This window comes from Cucurbita pepo, chromosome LG05, assembly GCF_002806865.2.
Source record: "Cucurbita pepo subsp. pepo cultivar mu-cu-16 chromosome LG05, ASM280686v2, whole genome shotgun sequence".
In the NCBI taxonomy this organism is placed as follows: Eukaryota; Viridiplantae; Streptophyta; class Magnoliopsida; order Cucurbitales; family Cucurbitaceae; genus Cucurbita; species Cucurbita pepo.
In genome coordinates, this window is record NC_036642.1 from 1,070,350 (window position 1) to 1,090,855 (window position 20,506).

General features: G+C 33.8%; 3 protein-coding genes across 18 annotated transcripts; all 3 read right to left on the bottom strand.

Moving 5' to 3' along the window:
* Positions 1–1,466: 1,466 nt before the first annotated feature.
* LOC111795285 (ribose-phosphate pyrophosphokinase 1-like) lies at positions 1,467–5,403 on the bottom strand. 2 transcript variants are annotated; one of them, XR_002815185.1, is made up of 9 exons: positions 5,105–5,403; positions 4,406–4,591; positions 3,527–3,775; positions 3,166–3,309; positions 2,882–3,049; positions 2,619–2,688; positions 2,422–2,503; positions 1,794–2,026; positions 1,467–1,705 (listed from the first exon to the last, which is right to left on the bottom strand). XR_002815185.1 is itself a non-coding variant. In XM_023677615.1 (8 exons), exons 1-8 carry the CDS (start codon positions 5,252–5,254, stop codon positions 1,849–1,851), a joined length of 1,227 nt encoding a protein of 408 aa, XP_023533383.1. In that variant the 5' UTR covers positions 5,255–5,403; the 3' UTR covers positions 1,467–1,848. The 2 variants fall into 2 exon arrangements, 1 of the variants encoding a protein (XP_023533383.1); XM_023677615.1 differs by having other exon boundaries at positions 1,467–2,026.
* A 2,239-nt stretch (positions 5,404–7,642) lies between these two features.
* LOC111795286 (tobamovirus multiplication protein 2A-like) lies at positions 7,643–12,330 on the bottom strand. The gene is made up of 7 exons (XM_023677616.1): positions 12,207–12,330; positions 11,445–11,700; positions 10,002–10,101; positions 9,686–9,766; positions 9,512–9,616; positions 8,623–8,832; positions 7,643–8,010 (listed from the first exon to the last, which is right to left on the bottom strand). The coding sequence occupies exons 2-7, from the start codon at positions 11,678–11,680 to the stop codon at positions 7,903–7,905; spliced, it is 840 nt and encodes a 279-aa protein (XP_023533384.1). The 5' UTR covers positions 11,681–11,700; positions 12,207–12,330; the 3' UTR covers positions 7,643–7,902.
* A 1,304-nt stretch (positions 12,331–13,634) lies between these two features.
* On the bottom strand, positions 13,635–18,417 carry LOC111795282 (two-component response regulator-like APRR2). 15 transcript variants are annotated; one of them, XM_023677601.1, is made up of 15 exons: positions 18,298–18,392; positions 18,186–18,226; positions 18,058–18,108; positions 17,399–17,554; positions 16,865–16,944; positions 16,541–16,607; positions 16,350–16,396; positions 16,012–16,089; positions 15,587–15,928; positions 15,416–15,514; positions 15,114–15,254; positions 14,738–14,986; positions 14,399–14,467; positions 14,195–14,272; positions 13,635–13,904 (listed from the first exon to the last, which is right to left on the bottom strand). In XM_023677601.1, exons 4-15 carry the CDS (start codon positions 17,526–17,528, stop codon positions 13,740–13,742), a joined length of 1,545 nt encoding a protein of 514 aa, XP_023533369.1. In that variant the 5' UTR covers positions 17,529–17,554; positions 18,058–18,108; positions 18,186–18,226; positions 18,298–18,392; the 3' UTR covers positions 13,635–13,739. The 15 variants fall into 15 exon arrangements, with proteins under 15 accessions (XP_023533369.1, XP_023533363.1, XP_023533365.1 ...); XM_023677595.1 differs by having other exon boundaries at positions 15,416–15,928; XM_023677597.1 differs by having other exon boundaries at positions 15,416–15,928; positions 17,399–17,557.
* Between the last annotated feature and the right edge of the window lie 2,089 nt (positions 18,418–20,506).

The window sequence follows — 20,506 nt, forward strand, 5'->3', positions numbered from 1 at the left end:
AAAGAATTTTTTATATGGAATATTATAGTGATATGCATGTAAAATTTTGGCTAAATTTTTAATAATAGTCTTAAACTTGAAAAAAAAAATTAAAAATACCCTATCATTTTTTAGTATATAGTTTTAAAACTAGGCTTAAACTTAAAAAATTTCATAATAGTCTTCAAATTAATATTGTAAATGTGCAAATAAAGAAAAATGTCCCTTAATTTTGTTCCATTTTCCCCTTAATTTCTTCCTTCTTCCTCGTCTGATCATTTCACCCCTTTTTCCCCTTCCTTTTGATCAATCTCCATAGTTCATAATCTCCACTGGATTGACAAAACTAAACAATACAAGTATCAGTCCCTTGCCTGTTCTTTGTGTACAAAAACCTCTGATCAATGAAACACACGAGGATGGAAAGACTGAATTCATCAATCAAAGGTGACAAACGTGAGAATGTGAAACAAGGTTAGATATGATTTCTGTGAAACTCCAACACGATAAATGCACCCAAAACCAAACTGAAACTGAAACCAAATGGAAAGTGTTGAAAGACATTTGAAACTGGAAGGAACTAAACTCATCGGCACGAATTTAATGGATTCGCAAACTGCTGGTTGAATTGAATTAAACACTGCGTTAAATTAATGCACAAATGAAACAGAAACCAAAGAGTATTTCAGATTTCCGTCTTATATAAACAGCAAGTCGAAAACATACCAGAGCAAGTGAGGATCATCTAAAGAAGAGGAGGAGGAAGTTGAGGAAAGCTGAAGAAAATGTTGAAATCGGTTCGGTTTGTCGGCTTCCTCTTAGCTCTAGCGATTTCATCGTCGATTCCATCAGCATTCTCTCTCAGAAACATTCCGGAGTCGCTTTATTCAGCCGATTGGTCAGCGGCGACCTGTTGGGACGCGATAACCGCGGTGGAAGGATGCCAGGACGAGATCGACATGGCGATGAAGAGTAATGAGATCGAGGTGAGTCGCGATTGTTGCAGAGCGATATTACATGGACTGCCGGACAAATGCGCCGCCGAGGTTTTCTCGTCTGGCGGAGAATTTGTGGCGGAAATTAGCGGTGCGGTTAACGAATATTGCGACGGAATGGGAATAACTCCGCCGGTGATTGAGACTGATGAATAAAATCGAAGAAAACTGAATGCTACATTCCACTGTTATTTGCATGGTTTTCAATTTTCTTTCTTCGCGGCTGTTCTTTTACATTTATATTAAAAAATAAAACGAATTTTGTGAGCTCATAGTAACCATAAGTGATATATTATTTTTAGTTGGATAATGAAAATCCCACACATCCGCTAATCTAGGGAATGATCCTGGGTTTATAAACCAAGAATACTCTCTGCATTGGTACGAGACTTTGTGCGGAAGCCCAAAGCAAAGTCATGAGAACTTATACTCAAAGTGGACAATATTATACCATTGTCGAGAGTCGGGTTCATCTATCAATATATATCATAAATGCTTAGAGGCTCAAAATTGCGAATGCTTCTCATTTAAAACATATGAAAACGAGACACAGAAATTTACACATTCAAGGAAACTAAATGACAGAAACCTTGATTTAGAGTTCACATCGCTCACTTTCAATGCTGAAAAGCAGTAATATAGACCTATCTACCTAATCTATCAGATGTAATCGGCCACAAGATTGGCAACCTTCTTTTGATAAACATGACTCGGACGGGGCTTAATCCATGCTGTGCTATGAATAAAAGGGAGGGTCATGTTTATCGTGTCACATTGAAGGAAACTATATGCCAATTATAAAATAAGCTGGCAACAGACCTCCATAAATAAGGGAGCAGCCACGACTGAAGTTCTGAGTAGCTCCACTGCGATTTCATTGAAAAATGCTACTCACCGAACAATCGTCGTGAACACGCCAGATGGTTTCGCCCATCAAGTTTGCGACCGAGAGGACGGTCAACTGAGGGAAGTGACTTTGGGGGGCTGGAATTGTGTTTGTAACTATCACCTCTTGAAAGCAGCCACTGGACAACCTCTCAATGGCAGGCGGGCTGCAAAGGCCAAGAGATTATAAGGAACACCCAACTGGTAATAGTTTCAAACAGTCAAAATTGTATCAATATTGGATACTCATGCAATATGGAGGGGCAAACCAGTTGAAGTTTGTAGCTAAAACTAAACATTTTCAACTTTGGTATATCAATGGAATGCTTAATGATCTGCATCTTCTGATACTCCAAAAACTAACAGTTTCTGTAAGCTAAGAAAATACTTGGATCAGTCATTTCAATAAGCTGGATTCTTGTTATAGATTCTACATTGAGTTCTTTGCCTAGAATCCTAGATAGTCCACTTAATCAAACTCAAACTCATTGGAGCCTCTTCATTGCAATTTCAATTAGTATTTTTGTAGAATGTTTTGTAGCCAAAGGAGCGCTGAATATACCTGAAAACAGCATGAGTGCAACACGCATAAACTTCCCTGGCTCCCTCTTGATGTAGCAGTTCAGCCCCTTTTGTAATGGTTCCTACAACACAAGTAGCTTATAAGACATGTTTCTTTAAAAGAACCATTTAGTAATACATTACCATTTTCAGAACAAAATAGGAACAGAAGGCAATATATTTGGTTTCTTAACTCACCAGCTGTGTCGATCATATCATCAACCATAACTGCAACCTTTCCTTTTACATCACCAATCAGGTTCATCACCTGTAAACACATTGCATAAAGTTTTAGCCACAAGATAATTTTATTTAAAGCTTTTATTATCCATTACAAACCTATTAATCGAATGAGGTAATGGATTTCAGTTCAAATGTATTTGGTGCATATACCACAAGTTTAAGAGAAAATATATCTTGAACCAAAAAGACAATAGCCACAGAGTATGATGCAAAACTACCTCGGCAACATTGTGACCATGGCGCCTCTTGTCCACTATAGCTAAAGGTGCATCAGACAGCTTTTTTGCAAAAGCACGAGCTCTGGCAACCCCTCCAACATCAGGAGAAACCACTACCAAATCACTAGAACAAACCCTCTTGCTGGCGAGATAGTCAAGAATCACGGGCTATAAAATCGATGACAAACAATATAAAGTTCAGTAAAGATCCAACATTTCCAAATTCTGGCAATAGAAATATAATGAACCTTCTGCATATGAAAAAGATAAAAGAAAGAACCTACGTGGCAATTTATATGATCCACAGGAATATCAAAGTAACCCATGGATTGCCCTGAATGAAGATCGCAAGCAAGAACACGATTTGCACCAGCTTCAGTAATGATGTTGGCAACAAGCTTTGCAGCAATGGATTCACGCCCTTGAGTCTGATAGAAGATTTTAAGCAGACAGTTACACAGAAAATAATGGAACCACTTTCGTACCAAATCAATCCAATGCAAATAATTTTCCGCTCATAATGTCTCTTCTATCCAAACTCAATAAAATCAGCGCATCTAACTGTCAGAATCCTAATGCTTTTAAGAATTAATAACTTTCTAGCATACTAAAAATGAGTTATAAAACGCCCAAATGAAAAGTTACCTTTCTATCAGCTCTAGCATATCCAAAATATGGAATTACAGCAGTAATATTTTTGGCTGAGGCTCTCCTACAAGCATCTATCATAATTAAGAGCTCCATAAGATTCTCATTAGCAGGGGGGCAGGTAGGCTGTACTAGGAATACATCACATCCTCTAACACTCTCTTGCAATTGAACATATATTTCGCCATCAGCAAACCGCTTGATATTGATCTTTCCAAGTTCTAGCCCCATGTAACAGGCAATTTCCTGAGAAGTAAATAACTCAAATTAGCAAACAAAGATTAGTCTCCAGAAAGAAAGAAAGATAGGTCCATATTTGAATGCTGCTCAGGAGATTTTGTCTTTCACTTCGAACACCTCAATGGCCAAAACCATTCGGCTTTGCCAGTCACTTTAATTGAACATGACAACTTCAGCCAATATAGATCTTCCAGAAATATGAATATAAAAAGCTCATTATTATTCCACTTTCCCACAAGTTCAACCAGAGAAAAGAAATGGCTGAAGAATAAACTGAACTCTTAAATTCCAACTCGAATAATATTTTCACCATTATGGACATGTAATGATCCGCCTAAATAAGAATATTGAGTGTAAATATCCTTTATATCTAAACTATTAAAGAGAAAAAAAGTAAAATTTCACTTCGACTAACCAAACAAAATGAGTAATCTAACCTGCCGTTGACCAAGACATAATTATTAACACCTTAAAACCCTCTCCACCTAATGGCTCGAAAACAATAATCAGACTAAACTATCAAGATAAAACCCACCACAAGTCATACTAGCTTCGTGGCGAGTATAAGTGAAACTTTCATGGCATTGAAGGGTAAAATCTAAGAAGTGTTTCACGAGTACAAAAGCAGAAATTAACCTGTGAAAGTAAACGGTTTGCAGACCCGGAAAACAATTTCAAACGCGTACTACTTCTATCAGCTCTTCTATCTACTCTTCTATCCATGCGAGCTGACTCCAAGAACTTGGGCAGCGTCCGTTCAGTAATAACTGGAAGTACTGGTTTCCCGTTTACATGCTTCAAAGACTCGGAGAGATCACATCGCTGACATAATTCAGTTAAAAACAAAACCATAAGAATAAATGCAGTCGAACTTTGATAGTGACAACTATTACTAGAAAAGTTATAGCAGCAGAATTATTCGAAACAACGGGGAGAGGGAAAAACCCCCCCAAAAAAGTTCCCCCCTCCAGTATTGCTTTCGTAGACGAACATGTGACGCTGACACTGTAGCAACATTACATTCAACACTTAAAACTCTTCTATCTCCCTATTCCATTAATAACCGACAGAAGAAGCACTTCCTTCTCCCGGAAGTATATCAAATCCTCTCCCAAAACAGGTAAAACAGAAGAGCAACTGACTCCGAAAATCCAAAAAGGACAAAAAAACAGCGAAACCTCAAGAATTATCGGCATTGCATCATCAAACACAGAAAGTCAGAACTACCACAACAACAAAAACAAATCAAACACATCTCAAGATAACAACAAAAACAAATCAAACGCATCTCAAGAAAAACCAAAATACAGAGTGAGAAGGGAAGAAGAAGCATACAACTCTGCCATTATAACACGTTCGGGACGGAGACACGTTAGGAACAAAAGCTCCATGGTTGAGAGAGCCAACAGCGCACAGAGACGACAACGACAACGCCAACGACGAAGAAGAAGAAGACGGAAGAGTCAATGCAGCCATAGAAGCCATCTCTAACAACAACAAAGAAGGAGCAAGAGATCGCTAGGGTTAGGCCCGTGAAGGCAAAATTGAGGAGAAGATTCGGAGACGATGAAGCGCAGCTCTGTGAGCTTCTTATATATATATATACAGATATCAATGGCGGTACTGCTAAATTTTACGCTTATTTTCCGGTGTTGAAGGAAAATTAATTAAATTTAAAATCTTGGGGCTTTTTCCGCGGAGAAAAGGCGTCACATCAGGCACCCGATACGGCGTCGTTCAACGCAAAGTTATTCGGCTTTTTAATGGGGCTTATGGCTTCGGAATTGTGGGAGAGTGGGGACACCCACCAATCAAAATCCAACATAAATCAATCAAATATTATATTATTTTGTATTAATTTTTAGTAATTTTCATAATATAATTGAATTACAAATTTCATATGTATAATTAACCAAGCTTTTAAAAAATTCAAACAAGTGATTCGATTTATTCGATTATTTGTTTTTATTTTTTAAATCTTAACTATTTTAAACATAAATTTCAAGTTTTTAATTTTAAATAAAAAATGGTAACATTAATTAATATAAATAAAACAGTAATATTTAGTTAATCAAATCATGATAATAAAACATTAATTATTAGTCTAAAAATTTGATTATTTATCAATATATATATTTTTTAATTTATAGATTATTATCTATAAATTATTTTATTTTGTAGGAAAAAGATAGAGATAACCAAATTTAAATTCAATTGATATTTGAAAATATGCCTTTTTTAAATAAATTATATTTTAAAAATGATTGTAACATATGGAGATACCAATAAATCCAATATTCCCAGATAAGCTTTAACACTTGGACTACTTTCTTGTTAGGCCATCATTTAATCGATATTATTAATTTTAAAATATAGCTTTACTCGATTAACGGTTGGTTTAATATGTAACGGAATCGATACCAATTAAGTGAAAGAATTTCAATACTTAACTTACCGTCCACTAGATTTTCAAGATTCTAAATAAATATCATTAAAGTAATATTTATTCCTCTCTTATAAATATTAATGTATATTTTTCTTCATTTTCACGTGCGTATACCATGAATTATTAATTGGTCAATTAATATGTTACTCGACACCGAGTAAAAGAGATACATTATTATCTATATCAACAAATTGCACTCTTATATAAGTTAGTTATAAAAAAATCTATAGTTAAACATGTTTTACTTTAAGCAATTTTAGGTTGAGGACAAAACATGCTGGAATGACTAGTTATTTGTGAGGATAGACTTCACAGTAAAAAACATTGAGTAAATAATGTAACTATGTCGGGTTCACCAGATATCAAATTCGAATTTCGAATTATAATATAAATTCTAAGAATAAGTCGTTGTCGAAAGATGAGATTTATAAAATTATAAATTTTTTTTTAGACCGATCGCAATACTATATGTTAATTGGGTAACCGTCAACCATTCAAACACTCTAAGTAGTAAACTAATAAATTTGTAGCGTCGATGGTCAGCCAAACTCTATAAATTACGAGGGAAATGTGAGAGAATGAGACAAAATTGAGTGATTTGGTTCATCCACGTAAGCATTTCTCTTTTTTTTTTGTATGAAACTTTTGACAAACTTGAATTCATCAGCTCACTTTTCCACGTCCAAAAGTGTTGGCGTTCTTATCTCTCTCTCTCTCCTCCATCATATTGTTCTTATCCCTCTGCATTTTAGAGGACTACTACCTTCTTTTTTTTTTTTTTTTTTAATAATTAGTAGAGAAAAGTAAAAAAATAAAACACTTTTTTATATTCTACCTTTAATTTTCAAACATTTAATGATAGTATGTAAGCACCAATATATGGGTTAGCTTATGAAACTTTTGATTACAATATAATGATTTAATCTCAATAAGTGGTATATTTACATGTAGATAAGGTCGATAGTTGCATGTAGATAAGGTTGATAAAGTTCTTACTCTTCAAAGTGTTCAAGAAAGAATTTATAGTATTTTTTAAACATTTATTTTGCTCACATTATATATATATATATAATATGATTAATTGATGATATTGACATCATTTGAAAAAAGATTTACATACTCGACGAAATCTCATACAACTATTTGCTTTGTAACTTCTCAAAAAGTTGAACTAAGTTGAATTGATCAAAAAGTTCAAATCTTGGTGAACTAAAAAAAATGTAAAATTACATCTCTATGATTTCAATATTAGTTTATAGGGAAACAGAGCTCCAAACACGAGGCCTAATACATGGACGAAATACCGAGCAATCTAGAAATTGAATAAAGATATCAAGACGACGAGGGAGGTCGAAAGGACTCGAGAAGTGCAGAGGCCTAGCAGGAGAAAAAATAACATTGCATATTTACTTGGATCGAACTCACAATTAAAAGTAACTTCCAGCAAGCAGAGCATTTTCCTTTGTCCTTAATGTCGACCCATCCATCTTGAACAAAAAGGAAATTCAAATGTAGAAGAATGGTTTCACACAACAAATACACAACTTTTTTTTTTTCCTTGGAAGTCAAGGTTACACAAGTACAGACTCTGGAAAAATCTCTTGGTTATACACAAAGCAGAACGAGCATCCGACCCACTAAAACACTAGAGTTGAGTGAAACAAATAATACAAGACAGACATACTTATCACATGATGGTGCAGCGGCTCTTTTCTTCTGCTGGCTGTGGGGCAACTTGCTGAAACCTGTGAGACTCAGATGGGTTGTATGTGAACTCGGAAGTATCCAGCCCATACTGTTTCAAACAGAAGAAAAACAGGAACAGCGTCAGAATGGCAATTTAGCTCAATATGAATCAATAATGACATCCAAATTATTGCAGGGAGCTTTAAATCAAGAAGTCAAGGTTTGATCAGCATGAGTACACAAAGATATCGCTTAAAATTCTAAGCGGAATAGAAAGAATATTTAACAACGAATACTTGTTCACATGAGCTACTTGTACAGAACATGATAAAGTAGTACGAGAAGTCCTAGTATCTGATAGGAATGCTAGCTATGTGGTTAAAAACATTATTAGAGTACTAAGGGCATGTTAGTCATTAGCCAAGGAGTTTGTCAGTAGGATTTAATTATAAATAGAATCAATGGGAAGAGTAGAAGGCATGCAATTGTTTAGTGGCTTAAAGTGGTAGGGTCCAAGTAACTCGGATACTTTGGGAGTTAATGTAGAAGGCTCATAGTCTTACATTTTATCTTGCAATATATTTTAGCTACTTGGTTTCTATCAGTATCAGTTTGTTACAGTAAAAATGCAAGAATAAAAGTAGAGGAAGACTTTTTGTCGTGCATATCTTTACATTTTCATTACTTTCAGTAATAAAATTCAACCTAGAAAAATTTATACCTTTTCCCTCATTCGTGTACTCCAAGCATCATTTCGGCTTGGTCGTTGATCAAGTGTCCCAGCAACAGGCACACCAGTTGCAGGAGCAACAGGCCTATTGATCAACGGTTGTCGGATTTGTTGCCTTGGAGCAATGTACTCATCATCACTGTCATAGTCTAAAGGTCTGTTTGCTGCACGAACCACAAGGGCCAACAAGAAAAGGAGAGCCTGAAAATAAAATGAAACGGAATATTACTAGGGGTAAATTTTGTTCTCATTGGGAGAAACGTTAAGTTATAATCAGTGCAAAGCAAATCCTTGGCCATGCATTGGTAAAAGGGAGTTTGTAGCTAATTGGCTTAGGGGAAAGCACCTAGTTTATTAAATCAATAAGGGGGGAAACAGAAGTAAAGCAAACAATGTTAAAACAACATTAAAGTGTTACATGTTGTGAATCCTCTAGTGACCAACAAAACAAATTTTGAATCACTGATGTGGAAGTAAAATGTATTTATTTGCAAATCACAAGTGGGTGTTAAAGAACCTTTCAACCGCATATTACTCATGCTGAAAAAAATGTCCTAAACCAGAACTCAAGAGAGACGAAACAACAAAAAGGAGAAAAAAAATGGATCTCTAAAATTTGATGAAGGGTGTAAAAGTGCACATTCTTGCTGACAGAATTTCAGCAGTGTCAATCTGTTTCTTGAAAAGCAAAAAGTCTGGGACATACAAACATAGTAAAGAATGCATACATTAAATCAGTGCAAAGTAGATAAATAAAAAAACAAAAACAAAATTAACCAAAAATTAGAAGGAAAAAAATCAATGTGATTTGAATTCAAACGCAAAAATTGAATATCTCATTGAGGTTAGCACGTTAATCATTTATTCTAGATTCGCTTACCTCAAAAATTACAGCTCCTAATGCAACCCATCTGATGATTTCCCACTTGTCTTCCAGGAGTTCATAGATTTTATCAAAGTTCCCAGTTCTATCCCCAGGAATTTCCTATAGAATAAAAAAACATAAGAAAATGAACTAAAATGTTCAATTTAAGCTTGTGAGTGAACAACTCACATCTCTCCAATGTTTGTCAAAGAATATGAATGCTGCACATCCTAGTTGCACCAAAATCAGTAGAAGCACCAAAACTGAATACTGTGATCATTAAGGATACAGTAACATAAAACTGAAATGAAAATTGGCGTCAAATCTTTTAGATTGAACTGTATGGGAAATCATTACCATGGTGTATTATATTTAAGGTTACCATCTAATCTCTATGAACAGTGTAGTTATCCCAAAGCCAATAAGTTGTTCCCAGGTGGCCTAATTCTATCATTACTAATTCTTAAATCAAACAACAATGCAGCCAGACAGGCAAATAGGATACACAACTTAAACAGCATCCATTACGTGTGGCAGCTCCAATACACCCAAAACAAGAGACAACAAAGATAATGACTCCCACAGCAATGAACAAGTATATGAACCTGCAAAAGAAATAAAAGAAAGAAACAGATTAAACAGAGGCCACAAATATCCATATTATTGTATCATCTATGGCTGCTAAAGGGTACTAATTAATGGCATGAATATGCTTACGTGTGAAGATTGAGGAATAGAACCCTTTGAAATGAAAGAAAAACACAGATTGAATGAAAAGAAGAGACAAGGATGTAACATCCAGTACTTTGGAAATGGCATATCATTATTTAAATATGAAATATCTTATATTCCCCGCAATACTTATTTTGCATTCTATTGCAAATCTATATGTAAACCAGTTCCCATATTTAGATGAGACTTCCAATAACTTGGCTCAAGTTTTCATGAAATTATGCAATAAGAATCTTGGTTGAAAATTGATGACATGTCCAGTCAGCAATATATATTCGACATCTGTATTGAAGAAGATTTCTAAGTTGATTCAACAAAGCACTTCAATCATATTCTGCNAAAAAAAAAAAAAAAAAAAAAAAAAAAAAAAAAAAAAAAAAAAAAAAAAAAAAAAAAAAAAAAAAAAAAAAAAAAAAAAAAAAAAAAAAAAATCAGCATATGGGCCGGTTGCCCACTCATGCAAGTATGCGATTGTAGAGATTTTATGGATCATATGGTTGCAATATGAGCTCGACCAAAAACTCAATGAGTTTGCATAGAAACAGAATTTCTGTTTTGCAGAAGTTAAGTAGTAGACCATAAATTTGGGGGTAAACACAAAAACATGTATAGAAAGAAGACCTAAGGAGAACAAAAATTATTCAAGCAATAATCATGAGCTCAACCAAAAACTCAACGAGTTTGTTGACTTATCCAAACGTGAGAAATCAACAAGTTCATAAATTTGACCAATGACAGAAGACCCTTGAACTTTATACTGTTCTTGGGAAAAATAGAAGCAAATCCTTTTGACTAAAACTGAACTGTTGCCAAACAAATAAATTGAACCTTAGAACTAATGTGACTTCTACAACACTGAATGATATAGCACAATTGTGGAATGTGTAGGAAATCCAGAATTTTTATATCTTCAATGAGTGGAACCATAATTTATCTACTTCATAAACTCCACCACATCATTTGATCATGTACCTCACATCCCTCATTATCTCTTTTTTTTTTTCCCCCAAAAGGTTATCCTATTCTTACACCACAAATTTGTGGGAGAAGGGGCTCAAACTTCTTACCTAGGGGAGGAAACATGGCCACCAAATCAATGAGCTACTTACGAAAGCTCAATGTCCTTCGCTATTTTCCAGACTACTTGTGCTGCCTAAAGTCAGCCATTACAAGTAGCAAGAAACATAGATGATGTATTTAGAAGGAAAAGTCATACCAGGCTCTTGGAAGGTTATCAAAGATGTTAGAAGACAGAGACACGGCCATTAGCATTGGTCGACCAAGCTGAATCACATCATGATCACCACTCAACGGAGGTCTTGGAACATCACTAGAAGATTGCAAGTACTCAACTAACAAGTAAATCCCATAGCCCACCATGGCAAGACCCAGCAGGGATAAGAAGAAGTTCAGAAGCTTCAATAGGCACTCAAAGCACCCTCTGCAGGCCATCCCCTATATACGTTCGATCCCTAAAACAACAATTGAAATGTGCATCTCATCAATTGAAAATCAACAAGTTCGCAATACATGCAGCTAGTTATTTCTACAGTTAAAAAATAAAATCCCAAGCTAGAAGACAAATTAAAACTTTTCTAGTACATTCGTGCATTAAGTGATATTTATATCCAGGCGTTTAAGAATTCTACGCACGAAATTAACAAATATGTACAGATCCCGACCTACAATTTAGCTACGACAACTTCCAATATCCAAAACACATGAACAAATAAAATCCTCATGACCTTCAAGATGCATCGTAGTTTCTCAACAACCAAAGGGAATACACTCCCCTTCCTCCATACATCGGCCATCAAGGTGGAATTATAACAAAAACCAGCACAATTTTTTCCTCGATATCATCCATATTCTCTCAATTTAGAATGAAATCATTCAAATAAACATCGACGCAAATAGGTAGCGAACGTAATCTAGCTGAAATGATCAACAGGATCGAAGAAGGAATCGAAAAACTTACAAATTCAAAGACGATGATTATCAGATTGTTTGCTTTCTCGGACCTTGCAATCAGAGAGAGAGGGAGAGAGAGAGGTAGGAAATGGAAAGACGGTCCGGTTCTAATGAGGCCAGTTGGCGATTGGCATTGCACCCTAGTGGCTTTTTTAATTTGGAAGACATTTCTGCCCTACCCTCTAAGCTCGGGTGTCCGGATGTTAGGGGGACAATATTGTCAATTTCGGATGACGACAGTTCAGACAATAATAGTTGTTATTTACCCCTCAATAAATATTTATTTACGCGACACACAATAAATAGAAGTTTTTGAATTTCAAACTCCAAATAATTCCTAAACTTTTTAATATTATCGTGTTTAATAATTTTTTTTATTAATTTAGACCTCATCTATTAAATAAAAATATAAAATTTTAATTTTGTATGAATTGAAATGAATAAATTTTTTATTTTAAAAGTTTAAAGTCTGGTTAACACAAATTTATAGGATCAAACTCCATAATTATATGGGTTCATTATCTATATATTTTAAGAAAAGTAATTTAAGTATTTTAGAAATAAATTATCTAGACTCTTCTATAAATACCATTTCACACAAAAATTACAAATATATTAGAGTATAGTAATCTCTGATCTTAATAAAAGATGTGAGTGTTTTCCTATAAAGTTGGGTTCAACAAAACATTTACACCCAACCAGTTAATTTTAAATATGATTTACTTCGCATTTGTGTTAAAATTGTTACACGTTGAATTAATTTTTTTTACTATTATTAAGAAAACATCATTTCAATTATTATGGTACCTCTATTGAACTATCAAATTAAATATTTGTTTTACCTTGAATTTTGTCGCATTCAATCTCATAAGAATTCAATATAAATATACTTTTAATTTTAAAAAACTTCGTTAATATTCTTCTACTTTTTCAAAGGTTTAGAAATATATTTACCATTAATACTATATTTAAAAAATACCCATTAAATTTTAAAAATATGATTGACATCCTTTTATTAATTTAAAAAAAATTCAAAATAATTATTACAAAAAATGGTTACCTCCTATATTATCTCAAAACTTTTTAATGTTATTTTTGAAAATACAAAAATAATTTTTAATATGATACCAATGGTAAGTAATATTATTTTTGAATTTTTTAAAAAATAATTTCTAAGTTTTTAAAAAAATTTGAAGGTGTTTTTGAAGTTTTAAAAAAATTGAGAATATTAATGAAATTTTTGAAAATTCAAATTTATTTTTTAAACTCTATTAAAGGTTTAAGTTTAAGTGTATTTTTAAAATAAAATATTAATAATTTTATTCAAAATTTGATATTCTCTCTAGTTCAAGAATATTTTTTAGATTTTCTCTTTAGAGTTTAAGATATTTTTGAGACACAAGTTTTTTTATTAATTTACAAAAATGTAAGTAAATTTGTATGTAATCCAAATACATTTATAGCATATTTATTATTCCATTGCAAGACAAGTGTTGATATTTAACAAACTTGAGCCAAAATCAATCATCATGGAGTGGGATCAGGGAGGTTTGGAGCCGTTGATTCGAGGAGGAACGGTGGAGATTCCTTGCTTTGAAAGCTCTTTGAGAACACTCTCTGGAGAAGGACGTTTAAGCCCCAAGGGAAGGGGTGACCATGGTTTCCTCCTCGCCTCCGTCACAATCTTGTCAATCAGCTCCTCATCCTACCAAAAATAATAACTATAATTAATTATTTAAATTCCATCTTATACCTATTTTTTGCAATATATATATTTACCTCACCACACCATTGAATACAAAACACATCAAATGAGAACACTCGAATTATGTATTTTTACAAAAAAAAATAAAATAAAATAAAGGAAAATAATACATATCATACGAATATAATAATATCAAATCAATATGATACTTGCTATAATTTATCAAAATAAATAGCTCATTTTGCATCAAGAAATTATGTAATATAAAAGAAAAGGAGGATTATATTTACTGGTTGAAGATCAAATGAACTGTGGGGCGTGCCATAGCTCTTATTTGCTGTATACACATTGTGTGATGATGAAATTTGCTGAAAAATGGCAAAAAAATATATAATAATAATAATAATAATTGCCATGGTTACACAAAATAAAAAAGTTATTTTCAGTTTAACTCTTGCAAGAAATTAAAATAAAATAAAAAAATACACTCTCACCTGAGGATATGAAAAATATGGAGCAGGAGAAGGCAGCATCACAGGGCAACCCCATGCATCAGCTTGCATCTAAAACGAATCAGTTTGAACAACTATTATCACAAACGACATTTTTCAAAATTTTTAATTATTTTGCCATTTTGTTTGTTCTCGAGGACCAGTAGCTTTAACAAGTTAGTTATTTATTTGTACGTACCACGTATAGAAAACAAGGATTTTTCTATTTTATTTTATTTTAAAAAACATGTTACTGTTTTTCAAATGCAGTGTCGTACAAGGTTATTAATTTGGATGGAATCTCGCTGGTTCACAGTGAAATCAAAGAATGAAAAACATTACCCCAGCATAAGAATTCCATGGCTGAGTTCCTGGTTGCGGCCAATGGCGATAATCAGGCGGACCCCACATGTTGACATTAGCTGGTTGGCCATTGTTCTGTGTCCATGTTCGATAAACAGTGGACATGGATATTCCACAGTAAGGATAATAAGAAGGGTAAGCCATGTTTGGTTTCAAATGATTGGTTAGCATTGAAAATCTTGGATTTTCTTCTCTGTGGACCGCATGTTTCTTTTGCATCCTGTACTTCTGCACAAACGAAGAAAATCAATGTGCTTAAAAACAGAAAAACAAATGTGGTGTTAATTTTGCAAGTTAACAAAGCAATTAGAGGTGAAGTTTTAGAATATGGAAGAACAAAGGCTAGGTGGAAAACCTGGAGATGACTTGCAACGTTGTGCCTTGTCAAACCTTCAACTTTCATCAGCTCAAGTATTTTGGAAGGAATCGCACGATCTATGCCCAACTGTTCGACTGCCTGAATAAACTTTCTATGTAGCTCTGGGCTCCAGTCCACCTAATGGACAGTAGAAGTCGCATTTGAAAACATATATTTATAGACATGATAACGTTCCAAGATTTGAAAGAGTTTTATAATCTAGATATATGACCTTAGAGAAATACAGATGGAAGGCACTTCTCAAAATTTTTCGTTTTTGTATCAGATAATCAAAGTACCTTTGTTTTCTTCGATTTGGAACCAGCTGAAGGGTTCACATCAGATCCTTGGATTGAGTGCTCTACAGCTGAAGGACCACTTTTGACGCCACATTTATTCTGCAAGGGAAGATAAATGTCGCTTTCTGCGTTTAAACCAACTGCAGAGTTCTCATCTTCTTTGACCATTACCTTGCCAGATAATCGAGGTTGGCACTCCTGAAGGGTGTCTTCACAAACCAAATCATGTGAAGTAGTTTCGACGAAGTTAGACTGCACATCTTTGTCACTGCAATCTGTTTCCATTGGACAGTTCATTTGATCTCCACTTTCCCAGCAACCTTGCAACGATGATCCCTGGTTCAGTTGAGATTTAACACTTCCGTTTGGTTGCTCTTGCTCCCATACAATGTCTTGAATCCAAGAAAGACCTTCCGTATCTCCCAGAACTCCATTATTGTCTTCACTCTCTAATTGGAGCTGCATCAAGGATGCTGCGGAGTCTACTTCAGGCATCGGTGTACTGGAAAATGCCTACTCAAAACATGGCTGGTCAATATTTTGTCTTTATATTCGATGTTCTTTAGCAATACAAATTTTTCCAGAACTGAAAATACCTTGTGAAGAACATGCTGCCAGATATTCTTCAGTTTGTCCTCAGAGAGTGGTTTCAGCAAGAACTCAACTGCACCAAGCTAAACGAAAATTGTAAATCTAGATCCATAGATAGTTATAATCTGAGCATCAAATTCTACTGGAAACCAAATAAAAACTATAGATACTAGCTTTTTTTAGAAACTGGTATCTCAGACCAACAAGAAAAGTGGAAACCAAAACCAGTTATTGCAGAACATACATGGGTACCGGTCCCTAAGAAACCCTTGAAAGGAACTAAAGTCCAGTTTTAGAATTACCAAAAAGGTCGGTTAAAGAGAAATTAGATTGGAGTTCTTACTGCAATGCACTTCATCATGGTGCTTAGGCAATAAACATCTGAAGTCACTGTGCCATAGAACAACATAATCTCAGAGTCAGGTCACGAACCGTAAAGTTTGTTGGAGGAAGCTTTCAAAAACTTCACACAGTTTGCTATTCAAAACCGTCTTTTTTCCTTTGAGAAGAAACCAGTTTTGGTTGTTAACTTACTTATGATTGGCAAGTCCTTGGAACTTCCGAGCAATTTAAAACTCTCATCATAATTTCCTTTGCACATCTGAACCAGAGATGGATCCAAGAATTTAAAAAGATAAATGTTACTACAAGAACATTAAGGAACTACAATTTGAAAATGATGAGAGAAACTGAAGCAGAATTTAACGAAGTTAGTTGAAAGAAATAAACAATAACTGTTAAATTGCTGCTGAAAATGGTCCAATCATCACGATAACTGGATATTATCAAGCAAGAAAACTTAAGGAGTCAGCTTACGGCCTACATGCATAATTCCATTCTGGAAGTGACTAGCCATACCTCCAGAATTGCAATATGGAAGTTTTCCGGTGTGTTCATAATCGCCGACAAAGCTTCCTTCTCATCATTACAGTAATAGACTGCAATATGCTAAGTGAAACTTCTTAACACAGAAGTGAAATCTTTATATATAGAAAAGAAACCAGAAAGAAAACTTCTTAAAGGAATAGAGAGAACGTGGAAATGGCATCATAATAGAGAGAACTCAGATCTTCAATAAATTAATATTTGGAAACACACATTTTGTGGAAGAAATGATGAAACTCTAAAGTCGTCGTACAAAGTAGAAGTGCATTTTCTATCCGTTCATAACTGCAACTCACCCACAATCAATCTGATTATTGTTACATATCTTTTTAAAAGAAAAGGTTTAAACATAGTTTTGGTAAGTGAACTTTCATTAATTTCTATTTTGGTAGGAAGGTTTCTTTTGGTCCCTGGCCAAAGTAAGCATAGTTTAACAGTGCCNAAAAAAAAAAAAAAAAAAAAAAAAAAAAAAAAAAAAAAAAAAATGGGGAGTATGAAATGTCTCACCAACATGCTCCATTTCCTCAAGTTTTGCACTTATCTCGGTAGCGGAGCGGCTGTCCCGATCAAGGAGAAGAACCCTCAGACCCTTAGGAAAGTCTTTCCATTCTTGTAAATCGTCGGCAGTGCAAACCATAGCTCGCTTGGCATATTCTTAGATCACTGCTAAAAAACTCATGCATCTTCAAATCATCTTCATTTGAAATAGAAAATTCAACATATTTAAAACAAACAGCGAACTGAAAATCGAAATTTCACAAATGTGCAAGAGCGAGACGCTCGAGGAAATAGTAAAACAAATGCGTACAGACGTCTGGCAGCAAATATAATACGTGAACTCAAGAGATTATTCATGAAAACGTTAATGCATTTGCATAAAATGGCACATACAGTAATCATTAACTTGCTGAACTCCGATTAATCAATTAGATAGCTATTTCGAAGAAAACTAACTCCTCAGACAAAATTATTTTCCCAATCGGAACGCAGAGAAAATAACAATACCATAAAGCAAGACGAAGAGCGATTCAACAATCATAACGAAAACATTCCAAACCAAACTAATCGCAATCACAAGAAAACAACACTCCCAAACAAACGAACGCTCGATCATTGACGATTCGAAAAGCTAACAGAATAGTTAGAGAAGGCGCTTTGGAGATTACCTCAGTCATGCTTTCACCTCTTCCTCTGGTCGATTCGTAGTTTCGTACATTCTGCAAACATAAATAAAGAAATAGAGAAAGAGAACATAGAAAGACAATGGAAGTGTGAGAAGAGTACGGATCCTTACGATCGCGGTCCGCACCTCAGCATAGAAGGCAATCAAGAAAACTGTCGAATATTCGTTCAGTTCAAAGATAGGAAGAACTCAAATAGAAGGGAAATGGAAGACGAACACTTACAGTGGAAAATGCAGGATTTCGCAGCGTCAACAAACATTCTACGTAGTTGTAATCTTTTTCCCCGCTCAACCATCATATATTTATAGGGACTCTTTCCTCTTTTCTAAAAAAGTATGCTCCACATTTATCAGTTTTTGTAGCTATATATACACGTGTAATGTTTTCTTAAATAAATAAATAAATAAAATCCATTTCATTTATTTATTCATAAATTTAAAACTTTTATCACTAAACTATTAAAATTACCATCCACCTAACGTCATCTTTGGACTTTCCCTTTTGGGCTTCTCGACATAGCAATTGAGGAACTAGTGCCAGCGAGGACGCTGGCCCTACAAGGGGTGGATTGTGATGTCCCACATTGGTTGGAGAGGAGAACAAAACATCATTTATAAGCGTGTGGAAACCTTTCTCTAACACACGGGTTTTAAAGCCTTGAGGGAAATCTCGAAGGAAAAATTAAATATGTAAATTAAATTAATTACAAGCAAATTAAAGCGATATAATAACCTACGAAATTGGGAGACCACACTATAATTTAATCTTTATCTACTTTAACGACACTTTCAAATAAGATATGCACGTTGAAACTTACAAACTAAATATTATGAAATAATTGGGTACTAGTTTGAATTTAGTTATATTATGGGGTAACATTAAACAATTTAATAATTATATATATACATATATATTACCAATTTTATTACGTAACTTCGATGTATGCCGAGGTTGTCACCTAATGTTGTGGCTTGGTTATATTTAAATTTGAGGAGGTATATGCCTACATCATATATATAATTCGACACAAATATTTTGTCGGGATATATTTTTTTAATTTTTTTTTTTTTGTTGGAAAAAATAAAATTTCTTATAGTAAAGTTGTTAGAATATTTAAGGTTAAGTTTGTAGCGTGTTGGTAAAGATTTCTTGTAAATTTTCTAAAATTTTCAATAAGATTGAACTTTAAATCAAAATTGAGTTGAATTGGTGTACTAACCCAATCATTAAATAACTTTACCAAAAATTATAATCTTAAAAAATATTTATCTCAATGTTGTGTTTTATTTAAAATCTCACACACACAGTTAAAATTATTGGAAGTGAGTCCACATTGGTTAATTTAGTGGAAGATCATGAGTTCATAAGTAAGAAATACTACGAGGCTCTCTGTGAAAGCCCAAAGCAAAACAAAGCCATGAGAACTTATGTTCAACGTGGACAATATCATACCATTGCGAAGAATCGTAATTCCTAACATATATATATATATATATATATTATTGTACTCTTTTATAATTTATTAAGTCCACACGAAAAAAATGGTAACATTTGTCCAAATTTACTGCAAATTTTGATGAAACTAAAAGGGCAAGTATGATATTTCTTGATTAATGCAGTCAGATATTACACACGTCGTCAATCTCACGGTTTTAAAATACATATCTTAAAAGAGATTTTCACCCATATAAGAATGTTTCCTAACCGATGTGGGATCTCACAATTCATACACTTCGGGAGCCAAGCGTTTTTGCTGGCACATCGCGCTCGATATCTAGCTTTGATACGATTTATAATAAATTGGTGTAACGAATACGTGTAAGAAAACTTAGGGGGAAAGGAATCTAAAATGGTAAGGTTTGGATATATTATTAAATTAAGATACATCAAATCTGAACATTAAATTGATCTGAAAGAAGATTAAAAAAATCAAAGCAAGATTGCGGAAAAAGACAGATTTGTTTCCAAGTAAAGGGGAAGGAGGGCATAGAATTTATGAATTTATGAATTTTAGCGTTTTGGTGTATTGTTTTGTTTAGGGGTTTTGGAGTCATTAGGATGTTATGTCAAAACCATAGCTCTATAGATGCAACTAAAACTATGGTTGTTTTTCAATTCTTCTTTTACGTCCATGGTTTGCCAGCCCACAGATTCTACTCTTGTGGTTCTCAATATTTTAAACTTTTAATTTTAAAATATATATTTTATTTTAACCGTCCAAATTAAAATTTAATATTACTGATGTCAATATTTCAATTCTCCAGATAACTTCGAGATGATTCACTTACTATTCTTTTACTCGTTGTTTATTTATACAAAAAAAACTTTAATATAGCGCATATACGAAATAAATAATATATATAATTTTTATTTTATTTTATTTAAATATTGGGTTTTTCAATTTTAATTCAAAATTATGTTTAAAGAAAGA